Here is a 13162-nt window from a genome sequence, read left to right as displayed (position 1 = left end):
CAATGACAAACATAAATATCAACAAGTAATAATTATAAAACAAGCAAAAAACCCCAAACCAAACCAAAATAAAAAGAACAAACAAAAGAGAGGGAGAGAAAAAGAAACTTTTTTTTTATAGAATGCCAGCTAATTAAGGTAGAAAAGCAAAATAGTATTAGAAAGTCACAATTTAGCAACTTCCAATGAAACAACTGATTTGCATAAAGATCATCAATGGTTGCCTTTAGGGGAAAGAACATGGGTAACGTAATATTTGCACAGGAACAAAGTATACACTATAGATTACTTTCTAAATGCAGAAGGAATAATGTCCCTTTAACAATGGAGAGAACTAGTAGTTATCTTAACCAAAATTATCAAACCTGACATCACTAATAGTAGGACAGACTGACATTATGTATCTCCTGATACAAAGTAATAAAAGCATTTCAATTTAAGAAGTCAGGAAAAAAGAACAGTAAATCTAAAGTAAGTACAAAAAAAGAAAGAAATCTGTTTCCATGAAATTGATAAGAAAGAAACTAAAGAGAGTCTACATGATAAAGAAGCTGGCTCTTGTGGCCTAAGGGTACATCCACTGATGAACAGAATGGCAAACTGTGGTGTACACATACAATGGAATATTCCACAAGAAGGAATGAAGTCGTGAGGTATGTAACTAGGTGAATGGACCTTGAGGACAGTATGCTGAGTGAAATAAAGCAGAAATGAAAAGACAAACATTATAATGCTGCACTAATATGGACTAACTATAATGTACAAATGCTGAGAATTGAATCTGAGAGCACAGGTTATCACAGGAAGGCTTAATTATGGTACAGGTTCCTAGATTGTAAGCGCTTTTACATCTATTCCTGAGTTGTAATGGTTATTTCTAAATTCTGAAATGTTGAGCTCTTTGTGTATAACCTGGTCGGTTCCTAGAACTTTGGGTATCTATGTGACACCTGAGACTCAGGGCCACAGTTTGGCAGCTATGAATGTCAGGATTACCCCACATAGCCAATGTTAAAGAAGCTGAAAAAGAGATCAGATCTCAATTAGAGAGATGAATGAAATGGATTTGGTTAGGAAGAAGATAAATCAGACAAAATGGTAAAGGATGATATTGACTGTGTTTTAAAACTTCAACTTCTGTGCAAGACCAAAGGAAGAGATATTTATTTGGTGGAAAATCTATTTTTCCCATGGCACACTATATAATGTAACTTATATGGTCAGTTGATTCAACATCATAACTACATGGAACCTAGAACAGGAAGTGAGATCTGGTTGGCTGGTAAAGGTTGGTGTGAAGCCGCGAAACGTTCTACAGTAATTTGGGCAGAGAATAAGAAAGAATTTGCAAAGCCTCCTTGAGGGGCTGGGGGAAAAATGTGGAAATATTAAACTTACTCACCTGAGGAATTCCTTCAACTCTTGCAAGCATTGGGGACTACCAATTTAGTAGGCCAAGCCACTGATCTTGGTGGCTGCCCTCATAAAGCTTGTTGCTGCAAAGGAGAGGGTAAGCCCACTTGTAATTGTGCCTTAAGAGTCACCCCCAGAGAACCTCTTTTGTTGCTCAGATGTGCCTCTCTCTCTAAGCCACCTCAGCGGGTGGACTCGTTGCCCTCACCGCTACATGGGATGTGACTCTCAGGGGTATAAATCTCCCTGGCAATCTGGGACATAACTCCTTGGGATGAGCCTGGACCTGGCATCATGGGATTGAGAAAGACTTCCTGACAAAAAGGGGGAAGAGAAATGAAACAAAATAAAGTTTCAGTGGCTGGGAGATTTCAAATGGAATTGAGAGGTCATTCTAGAGGTTATTCTTATGCATAATATAGATACCCCTTTTTAGTCTTTAGTGTATTAGAATGGCTAGAAGGAAATATCTGAAACTGCTGAATTGTAATCCAGTAGCCTTGATTCTTGAAGATTATATAACTATATAGCTTTTATCGTGTGACTGAGTGTGAAAATCTTGTGTTTTTTTTTTTTTTTTATGGACAGATGAGTAAAAAATGGGGACAAAAAGTAAATGAATAATAGGGTATGGGATGTTTTGGGTGTTCTCTTATACTTGTATTATTATTTTTTTTGGAGTAATGAAAATGTTAAAATTGTAGTGATGAACGTATAACTATATGATGATACTGTGAACAAAGGATTGTACACTTTGGATGATTATATGGTATATGAATAAAGCTCAATAAAATTGCATAAGAAAATTAAAATAAAATTTAAAAATTATAAAACAATGGATAGTGTTTATACTGGTTTGTATATATTATGTCCCCCAGAAAAAGCCATTTTCTTTAATGCAATCTTGTGGGGGCAGATTGAATAATCTTTTTGATTAGGATGTGACCTCTTGATTCAATGTTTCCATGGAGATTTTGCCCTGCCCATTCAGGGTGGGTCTTGATTAGTTTACTGGAGTCCTTTAAAATGAGCCAACAGACTCAGATGCTTGCTGATCCTTTGAGATACTAGCCCAGAGTTTGCTCCAGAGAAGCTAAGAGAGGACAAAATGCCCTAAGAGCAGCTGAGAGAGACTTCAGGAGAGACTCCTGGGAGCTGACGTTTAGAGATGCTTGGAGATGTTTGGAGGAAACAAGGCTAGGGAACAGAGCAACAGAGTGAGGATCAGCTACTTTGGTTACCATGGTCAGAAATGGTCTTCCTCAGAATGTAACATTTAATCAAGACCTAAAAGAGAAGGGACCAGATATGTAGGAGTTAACAGGGCTGGGGAATAGAATGTAAAGACCCTGATATTGATGAGAAAGAGTTGTGTTCTTCAATCTGAGAGAAGACCACTGTGGCCTGACCAAAGTAAATGAGGAATAAAGTGGCATGAAGTGGGACGTGGGCTAGATGTTGAAGGGACTTGGGGGATATGATTAGGAAACAGGACTTGGTTTATATACTAAGTTTTGGAAGAGTTTTAAGCAGGGAAGGGACACGACAATTTATATTTTAAGATCACTCTTCCTTTTGTATGGAAAGTGGGTTAGAAGGGAACAAAAAAAGCAAAGCAAGGAGCCCGGTTACGAGGCTTTATCATAGTCCAGGTGAGAGATGACAGCAGTTCCTATTAGAGTGATGACAATGGAGATGGAGAAATGGGGACAGATCCGATATATTTTTTGGAGGTTAATGAATTATTTCCCAAAGCATGTAATATATACCACGGGTAGTACACATGATTTTGGGTATATGAACATTTTATTAGAAAGAATATAACTCAAACATCAAAACTATGATTTACTGAATATTAATCCTTAGGATGAGACAAGATTAAAATAAAGTAATTATGCAAATAATAACCTAGGTAGTATGACCATAAGGCAAAAATCATAAAGCTATTTTGGGATACACTGTTAACAGATGAACTGGCAGGATAAAGGAATAGGAGGCAGCTAAACACAGATACCATGAAATGGTACGGCTTGAATAACGGAAATTTATCTGTTTATGGTTAGAGACTGGGAAAATGTCCAACTCAAGGCATCAAGATGATGTTTTCTTCCTGATGACCAGCTGCTGGTGATCCTTGGCTCCTCTGCCACATGGCAAGGCACATGGCAGCATATGCTGCTCTCTCCCTTCTCTTCCCAGTTTCGTTGATTACAGCTTCTCGCTACCACGGTTTTCTTTCTCTCTTTATTTATTTCATTTATAAAAGACTCCAGTAAGAGAATTAAGACCCATCCTGATTGAAGTGGGCCAAGCTTTCTTAACTTAAGTAGCCTCATCAAAAAGTCCTACTTACAATGGGACCACACCCACAGGAATGGATTATCTTTAGGAACATCTCTTTTTGGAGTACATGCAGCTTCAAACCTTCCCACTCCACCCTCCAGACCCCAAAAAGGCATGTTCTAGCCTTTCATGTGACATGGGACACCAATTCTGCCAAATCTCTGCCACTTTAAAACAAGGGTCACCTTTCTTCCAGTTTCCAATGATACATTCATTATTTCCTCTAAGGCTTCACTGGAAGAACTTTTAGCATCAATGTATCTATTGATAGTCTCTTCAAAGCAATCTAGACCTTTTCTATAAAGTGTCTAACAATTCTTCCAGCATTTACCCATTACCCAATTCCAAAGCCATTTCCACATTTTTGATATTTGCAATAGCATCATCCCAATCTCCTGGTTCCAAAATCTGTTTTACTTTCCTAAGCTGCTACAAGCACATAACGTAAAATGGTTTGACTTGAACAATGGGAATTTGCTTATGGCAAAAGTCTGAGAAAATGCCCAAATCAAGGTATTATGAACGTTGTGCTTTCTTCCCAAAGACTGGCTGCTAAAGTTCCTTGGCTCCACATGGCAGCATTTGCTGCTCTCTCCCTTCTCTTCTGGTTTTCGGTGATTTCAGCTTCTTACTTCCATAGCTTTCTTTCTCTCTCTGTATTCATTTGTTTATAAAGGACTCCAATAAGAGGATTAAGATCTATCCTGAATGAGGTGGATCATACCTTAACTGAACTAGACTTCTCAAAAGCCCTTCTTAGCATGGGTTCAAAAAACCACAGGAATGGGTTAACTTTAAGAACATCTCTTTCTGGAGTACACACAGCTTCAAATGAGGAATTAAAAAAAAATGATTTCCTGGGTTCTAGCTTGAATAACTAACTGAGAATACAGCAGTGAGTTAAAGAAGAGTTGAGAAGGGTGTTGGTAGGGTGGTGTTGAAGTAACAACTTCAATTTTGGACAGTTTGAGAAGTCATATTGGCAACTGGAAATTGTTATGTAATAGCGGAATATTGAGTCTGTAGCTCATAGGAGAATCTAGCCTAAAGATAATAATTGATATGGTACTTAAATAAATGGGAATGGATAGATTACTTACTGTCCTAGTTTGCTAATGCTGCAGAATGCAAAACACCAGAGATGGATAGGCTTTTATAAAAGGAGGGTTTATTCCACTACACAGTTACAGTCTTAAGGCCACAAAGCATCCAAAGTAACACACTAGCAATCGGGTACCTTCACCGGAGGATGGCCAATGGCCTCCGGAAAATCTCTGCTAGCTAGGAAGGCAGCCGGCGTCCGCTCCAAAGCTCTGGCCTCAAAACGGCTTTCTCCTAGGACGTTCCTCTCCAGCAAGCTTGCTCCTCCTCAAAACGCCACTCACAGCTGCACTCACTGAGTTTCCTCTCTCTGAGTCAGCTCATTTATATAGCTCCACCGATCAAGGCCCACCCCGAATAGGTGGGGCCACACCTCCATGGGAACATCTCATCAAAATGACCATTACCCACAGCTGAGTGAGGCACATTCCAAGCAAATCTAACCAGCACCAAAAACGTCTGCCCCACACAAGACCACAAAGATAATGGCATTTGGGGGACACAATACATTCAAACCGGCACACTTACAGAGAAATTAAAGAGAGAAAAAAGGGCCAGGACAAGTCCTGAGAACTCTGACATTTAGAGGTCATATAGAAAAGCTAGCAAAGGAGACGGAGGAGCATGGGTATGTAACATAGGAGAAAAAACAAGAAAATGGTGGATTAAAAAAGCTAAAAAAGAAGAGCATTACAAGGAGGAAATGTTCAAGTGTGTCAAATATGCTGAAAGGACCTAAAGAGGAGGAAAGAGAAGTGTCCTTTGGATTGAAATGTGCTACATCTTTGGTGACACTGACAGAGATTTTAATAAGGGGTGAAAGCCAGACTCCAGCAGATTAAAGAGTAAATGGAATGTGAAGAAATAACCAAATAAGGAACAAGCTGTGCATATAAGGCAGTCCCATTTTATAGATTATTACAAAAAAAAACATAATTATGAGTAAAATTTTTCTTTTGTCTGGTCTTCCTGAATTCTTTTAGTTTTCCCTTTTCTCCTTATTTCCTGAGGATGCTTGCAACCTGTTATAACCAGTGATTCTAACAAATCACTGCCAGTAAAGGGGATATCTATCTGCCAATCCACTAAACTCCCTCAGTGACTGTTAACCTTCTACTGTAGAAACAGGCGACTGTCACATGTTTAACCAAAAAATTTAGTCCTCTCTCTTTACTTATTCTATTTTCTTGTTATATCTAGTTCAAATTATCATGGCCAAAGATTTTAGGAAATATTTTTGTAATAGAGTAGAGCAGAGCAGGATGCTGTGGATGACCAGTACACATTCTAATAAAGAAATGTGGTATTTGGTTCAATGCTAGTCTTTGACTATCACTAGCTGGCATGTGAGTGTAATGGAAAACTAACGTGGACTTGTCTGTAAGAACCTCAGAAGTGAATGAATTTGGTTTGGTTTAGGCCAACAACATTTGATCACTGTGAGGACCCAATGCCCAGGATCGTGCCCCCTCCTCTATTTTGAGATACCCACAGCTGACTACATGACAAGGCAACAGGCTCCTCCCCCCAGGGGAGAAAACATTAAAACTTCCCTCCCCTAATCACTCTTTTTAACCAAATCCCAGAGACCTTGTAACAAAATATCAGGAGAAACTCCACTGACACAAACCTTTGTGAGCCACCCCTCTTGGCAGTCCTCCCTCTTTTTCTCACACAGTTCACTTTCCATGGCCAGCCACAACCGTGAGACCATCATCTCCTGTCAGTCAGTCCCAATTAAACCCAAGTTTACTTCCGTGCCTGGTGTGTTCTTCGGTTCTAGGGCTAACCTGGGTTGGAACAATCACCAAGTGTCTCCAATTTCTAAATTCACATTCACTGTTAGTGGCAGTCTGAGAATGTCAGAATTACCTGGTAAACTTTTAAAAAACAGATCCCTATGCCTCACCTGTAGAAATTCTTAACAAGCAGCTCTGTGGTGAGATCCAGGAATCTGCATTTCTGATAAATACAACTAGATGGTGTAAGTCAGTACTAGAGTCTCACATTTCTAGATAATTTGTTAGTAAGGTAACAAGGTAGAGAATCATGAAATTTTAACAGTCTGAGAACTTTTAGAGAGCACCAAGTTGAAACTCCTTATTTTTTTCACTCAGGAAAATTAGAGTTCACAGTCATACCAGCCATGGCTAGATCTCTTGCCTTCCAGCATTTTTACTACCTATTCTACCTTCTCTCATTCTTCAGTTAACTTACATAGATAGGCTTTTACTTTAAGTACATATATTTTAATTTGCTTAAAGGTATTAACTACTTTCTCTCTTTTTTTTTTTGTATAAAAGTGGTTAAAACTGTAAGTCGGAACTCACTGACACCTGCTAAAAGGAAGTACTGCATCCATAGGTCTCTTCATAGTTGCAGTGTTATATCTTTATAAAGCTTCTCCAAGCCCCAGTATTTATAAAGGGTAGAAATAACAGCTTTCAGATCACATTTCTCATAAAGGGAATGAAAGCAGGATCATTTTATCATGTAAGAGAGTTACTAAAAAAACTACTTTTCTTGGAATCATGAGTGAAGTTAAAAGTTTCTAGGTAGTGAGAAACAATGAAAGAGAATTGAAAAATTGCTTCAGGAACAAACGGAGAGAAAAAGTAGTCAACCTCCAGTTTAGGGTGTGTGCTAGTCTCACAGCTGTCACCCTGAGGGTTATTCCTGCCTACTATTTATAAACTAGGAATTAAGATAAGAGCCCAAGATGACAAAATGTTCTAACACAACACAAAATAAAACAATCTCAAGGTCTAAAATTTAGTTCAATGAGGAATATTTAAAATTTTCTTTCTAAAGTAGAATAAAGCTACATAAGACAAAAAAGGGTAAAAATGAAGTAAAAGGAAGGCATAAAGAACTTCTACGTGAGTCAAGTAAGAAAGTGTCAAATGAAACTAAGACAGTATAAAAAGGAAAACAATTTGAGACTAAAATGTACAGAGTAAATTCTAGGGAATAACAGAAAAAAGATTAAAAGAAAAAAAGCAACAAATAAGTATGTGCTAAAAGAAGAATAAAAATGAAATAAAAAGTAGAAAAATTGAGTTATATTAAAAACTAAGTTAAAATTTAAAAAATTAAAATTAAATTTTAAAAGGTTTTTAAAGAGAGGAAGCCAAAAAAAGACTAAAAAAAATTGTTCTGCAACAGAACAATTAAAACCAGAAATTCAAACATTAAAATCATAAAATATGTTACAACAGTGCAAAAATACCACACTTAAATATAATTGCAAAATATAGGGGAGTCATGTCAAAGGCACAGCAGCATAAATAGCTTAATCTCAATAAGTAGGATGCCCATATAGTTTATCATCCTAACCAGGACATTTTTGAGAGGAAAGGGAACACTATTAATACACAGGGACAACAGGTGTGGACTGGGACTGTGCCAAGCAAACCAAGATATATGTCACTCAACATGTAAGGAAAACAGGGTCCTCAAAAGTGCAGTTCTCCCACAGGTTGCGAGTCTGGCAGAAGTACTACAGTCTGAGTGTCTTCCTGAAGTACCCAACTGACAAAAAATGCAAGTCCTTTTTCCATTTTTTTTTTTTTTTTTTAGAGAAATAACACACAATTATATGGCTTTTACTGAAGTTTACAAATTTGACATTCATGAAACAATTAGAATATTATTTGATCTTATTAAGAGCTAAAATTTGGTATTCTAGTTTTAGAAAGCTGAATTACAGTTTGAAATGCACTGGTGGGCACACTAAGGAATTCCTAAGGTGAATCATTTTTTATAAAGCTACATTTTAATATATAACACTAGTGGAATATATACATATATATATTTCTTTTATACTTATATTGGATTACAGAAAATTGAGCCTGAAAATTAAAAATATCAAACTAAAATTACTGAGAAAATTAACACTACTATTCTATGCATTCATCATTTTTTTAACTAAATTAATATTAACGGCCTACAAATAGGTTAACTTAAGTCCATACCTTACAGGAGAAGCTCCGACTTGGGATGTTTCTTGCTAACTCTGGTATCTTGTGTTTATTCTGCAGATACTTGGTTAGGTGATATTTTCTCAACTTTATTCTATTGTAATAATGAGCAGCGATGTTACAGTGATTCAAATGCTGTTTCTGCATGCACTTCCCGAGGTAAGGAATACTATACTTCAGAGCTTGGAGAAATAATTTGGTCTTCTGCTGCATGATACCAAAATCCCTGGTTTATGCTCCCTTTGGGGCTTTCAGCACATGAATGATTTCACAGGTATGATTATACAGAAGGTTCTCAGCATCTAAGATTGGCAGTTCTTATCCCTCTCCTTGAGGACCAAGCACCTCGGTTATGAGTAACTGCAGACAGCTGATAACTTAGGTTAAATAAATATGAAAACTTGTTATCAGTTAAAGTTTCATTCAAATCATATGTCTTGGCAGATGTGACTTAAATACCTCATTTGTAAAGTGAATCTTATTGGGCTCAAACTATGCAGCAGCACTGATTCTGGTACACATAAGGGCAAGCTAAAACAAAAAACAGAAAACAAAAAAATAAACAAATAAAAATCTGCAAAGAACAAGACTTAAGGGGGCATCTCGGGAACTCCGAGGGCTTTAAAAGACAAAATGGCTTTGCTCTTACATAATTGTGAACATATCCTTGGTATGTATGTGCAGGATAACCTGGAAAAAGTCTATTTACTTAATAAGGCAGGGGGAAGGGAGATTAATATTTGGTGAGTGCTTGCCACCTGCCAAATGCTTTGTCTAATTTAAACTTCAAAAGGACTTGGTAAAGTAGCTATTACGCTGATTTTACAGTTGTGGAAACGGTGGCTCTGGTAGGTTTAAGCAACTGCCCTAGGTCACTGGCGTTGTTAGTATAGCAAAAACCCAATCTGGTTCAGCTTCAAATCTTGGACATAACAATTAAACTTGAACGTTAAAAGGTACTTAGCTTTTTAATTTAAAACAAAACAAGCGCACAGGTCCCAAACACTTCAGGATACAAAATTCAATGTGAGACCACCTCAACTTTCTTCTGGGAAGTTGTTTCTCTTTAACCGTGATTGCTATTAAGCAAAGTCAGAGGAACTTAGGTTCAGGTCTTGACTCTTGTTTACTACCCGTGTCTCTGGGTCTCAGTTTCTCCATGTGCAAAATGGAATAATAGCACAATTTACTTTATCGGGTTGTCGTTGAAAAAAAATGCGATAACTTATGTCAAGATCTTAATACAGTGCCAGGCACGTGGTAACCACTCAATAAAAGGTGACTTATTACCAGGAAAGGACTAATCTAGGTACTCTGCACACTGTTGAATGTCATCATAGAAGTCTTCCTCAAAATGCCTCTCGGTTTCAAAGGTACAATACTGCGTCAGATTTACCACAGATCTGACCCGCTACGACGCTCTCCCCCCACCCGCACCACCCCCAGTAATTTCCTTCTGTGTCGCAGTCAAATAATCGGCGGCTGGGGAAGGGGAAGCAGCAGCCAAGACCAGGGGATAAAAAAATGGTTCTGAATAACAGGAGACTGCAAGAGTGCCGCAGCCTCGATCCATCCATCTTTCATCTGCAAGGAGAAAACAGAATGCAAAGCTAGGGAAACGGGTGGGGTAGACAAACAGGTATTCCGAAGAGAACCTATTCATTTTCCCAGTGCAACTTTCCACCCCAGGATAAGGTGATGTGAGTGAAGAGGGAGTGGGACCAGGTGCTACGCAGTGAAAAGACACGGGCCAAAAAAGCGAGGACCAGGGGACTGAGGGGCGGCCGGGTGGGGGGAAGAAGAGAAGGCTAGAGACCCCAAGCACACCCCTATACATACGTAAATTGAAAGAATCAGCCCGGCTCTGGACACAGATGCGAGTGACCGCAGGCCCGAAAACCGCAGTTCTCAGAAAGAAGCGCAGATATCACCTCAGCAGCGTCTAGCCGAAGTCTCCGTTCCGCACCCGGCAGAACCACAACCTATCCAGAGCCGCCCAGAGCTGGTTTGCAGCACGCCGGCCTACGTAACCACAATCTAGCACGACCCTTAAGCAGATTTCGCCATCTTTATTGTGGTCAGGAAGGGGTTTTTCTCTTCTTGAGTTCTTTAGCCCTCAAGGCTATGTGCCTTTGGGTTCCTTTCTAATTTTCTGAGTTCTAGATCATGCAGAATGAAAAGGAATGATGAGGGGCGGCGTCCCACCAGCTCTGCTACAGCTCTCTCATTCTCTGGCTCGCCCTCACTCAAGATGGCCACCAGCGAAAATGGTGCAATGACGAGCTCTGCCTTGCCTTGGTTGCCAAGGAGACGCAAATACCGGAAATGCGATATTCCGGGAGGGCAAGCGCGCTGGGGCAGTGGGGAGGAAGAGGGGGGAGGCCAAGCGCACAGGTCCTAACAGGGAAGAAGTGGGCAGGTCCTGGCAGGGAAGAGTTGTGGCGGTAGCAGCTCTGGGTCTAGGCGGCTCCAGCGGGATGGAGTCGCGTACTGTGGATGTCCCGGCGGGCCAAGCAGAGCGAGCCGCAGGCGGAGGCGTGGCAAGCGGCAGCGCCGATTTGGAGCCCGCGGTGTCTGCGCCCTTGGCAGCCGCCCGGTGGAAGCTCCTGCGGCAGGTAAAGGACACCCCACTCGCCTTACCTTTGCCTCTGGCCACTCCCCTTGCAGGTGCGGGACAAGCGACAGCAGTGGCTGTCTCCTTTTGGCAACTCGGGGAGTTTCCTTACAGTTTTGCCGGAAGCCATCTGAGAAGCGGTCCTTTCCTTCAGCTAAGCGTTCGTTTCCTTGCTTCGGTTTCTTTTCTTTTTCTTTTTTTTTTTTTGATCCTTATGAGAGATAAACGAACCAAAAGGGAGGGAACACGTTGAGTAGCGGTGGGGTCATCCATGGCTGAGTTCCTGGGAAACTCAGATCGAAGTAGACGATCCCCTTCCATACATTTGTCTGCCTCTGGGGGACTTTTCCCATTGCTCGTCAATCTGGGCAGGGCCGCCGCTCCTCACCTCATACCACTCTTCTTTCCTGCTTCTGTTTTGCTGTCTCCCCCAACTTTCTTGCTTCTGAACTCCCAATCTGATTGTTGTTACCAACTTTACGTCTGCTCCCTCTGGCCCTAAGGCTCTTGGAAATCAGCGTGATTCAGTGTGTTCGGACCTGGAAAGTTGGACGGTTGCCGGGTTGCCTGGGTTTCTTCCGTATAACGGAGCGAGCGTGAAGAAAGAGGGAAGAGGAATCTGCCTCGCTTTTTCTCGCTCCGTGTGGCAGTTACTTAAATGTTTATTTTGTAGTATGAAGTGATCTGCGAGATTCTCGGTATCCAAGGTGGGCTAGTCAAAGTGAGGAAGGTGGGTTGTTTTTTATTTGAATGACTATCTTGTAGTATAGAGTTGCTGCTGTTGCCGATAACTTGCTGTGTACAAGTTTGACAGAAATTTCTGATTTTTGATAACTGTGAGCACGGAAACACACTGCTTGAAGTGAAGTATGTTTATTGTTTTTACACGCTGGTTTTGTGTGTACTTTTTTTTTTTTAATTAGAGAAATTGTGGGTTTAACAGATCAGTCATGCATGAAATACAAGATTCCCATATACCACCCTATTATTAACACTTGCATTGGTTTGGTACATGTGTTAGAATTCATGAAAGCATATTTTTATAATTGTACTAGTCCATAGTTTAATTTAGGGCTCACTATTTGTGTAGTGCAGTTCCATGGATTTTTTAAAAAAAATTTTTATTCTATTACCACATATACAACCTAATATTTTCCCTTTTAACTACATTCAGTGCTGTTGATTACATTCACAATGTTGTGCTACCATCACCACCATTTCCAAAACATTTCCATTGTTCCAAATAAGAGCTCTCTACATTTTAAGCCTTAATTCCCTATTCCGTATCCCCACCTGTCCCAAGGACACCTGTATTCTAGATTCTGAGTCTATCAATTTGCTATCTATTTCTGACAGTTGTATTTTGAGAAGCATTTCCCAGCCATTGCCACATTATTTGGGATTATGGGTTTAGTATTTTGGGGGTTACTTTTTTTGCAGTTGTCTGGAGTCAGCTTTTCATATAGGGGCCTTCTAGTGCTGTCATGACATAACTCATCAGTTAAGTAAGATCATTTCTTTGGTGATGCATTGACAGTCTTTCCAGAGCTTTAATGATCTGGTTTTGCTATTAATATTGAAATGGTATTATATGTAATAAAATGTTTCCTCAGATCACTTGCACAGGGATTGTCTATAGTGAAGTAAATCTCAGATCAGTTAAAGTTGAATTATCAAAGTAGTATATTAGGGCCTTAAATTAATCAAATTT

At 39.7% G+C, this 13162-nt stretch overlaps 2 protein-coding genes across 3 annotated transcripts in view; one reads left to right on the top strand and one right to left on the bottom strand.

Moving 5' to 3' along the window:
- The window catches only part of PREPL (prolyl endopeptidase like), a 67948-nt gene extending 56803 nt beyond the window's left edge, over nucleotides 1–11145 (bottom strand). Inside the window, 2 exon segments of the mRNA XM_037807276.1 lie at nucleotides 8832–9368; nucleotides 10677–11145. Coding sequence (XP_037663204.1) covers nucleotides 8832–9050 — 219 coding nt within the window. The 5' untranslated portion in view covers nucleotides 9051–9368; nucleotides 10677–11145.
- Nucleotides 11146–11207: 62 nt separating this feature from the next.
- The window catches only part of CAMKMT (calmodulin-lysine N-methyltransferase), a 499328-nt gene continuing 497373 nt past the window's right edge, over nucleotides 11208–13162 (top strand). Inside the window, exon 1 of one of the 2 annotated variants that reach the window (XM_037807273.1) lies at nucleotides 11208–11452. In XM_037807273.1, the coding sequence (XP_037663201.1) occupies nucleotides 11315–11452 (138 nt within the window). In that variant the 5' untranslated portion in view covers nucleotides 11208–11314. The remainder of the gene's footprint in view (nucleotides 11453–13162) is intronic. The other variant, XM_037807272.1, reaches the window with a different exon arrangement.

Source organism: Choloepus didactylus, chromosome 17 (genome assembly GCF_015220235.1).
Source record: "Choloepus didactylus isolate mChoDid1 chromosome 17, mChoDid1.pri, whole genome shotgun sequence".
NCBI lineage: Eukaryota > Metazoa > Chordata > Mammalia > Pilosa > Megalonychidae > Choloepus > Choloepus didactylus.
This window is presented reverse-complemented; position numbering and strand designations above follow the sequence as displayed.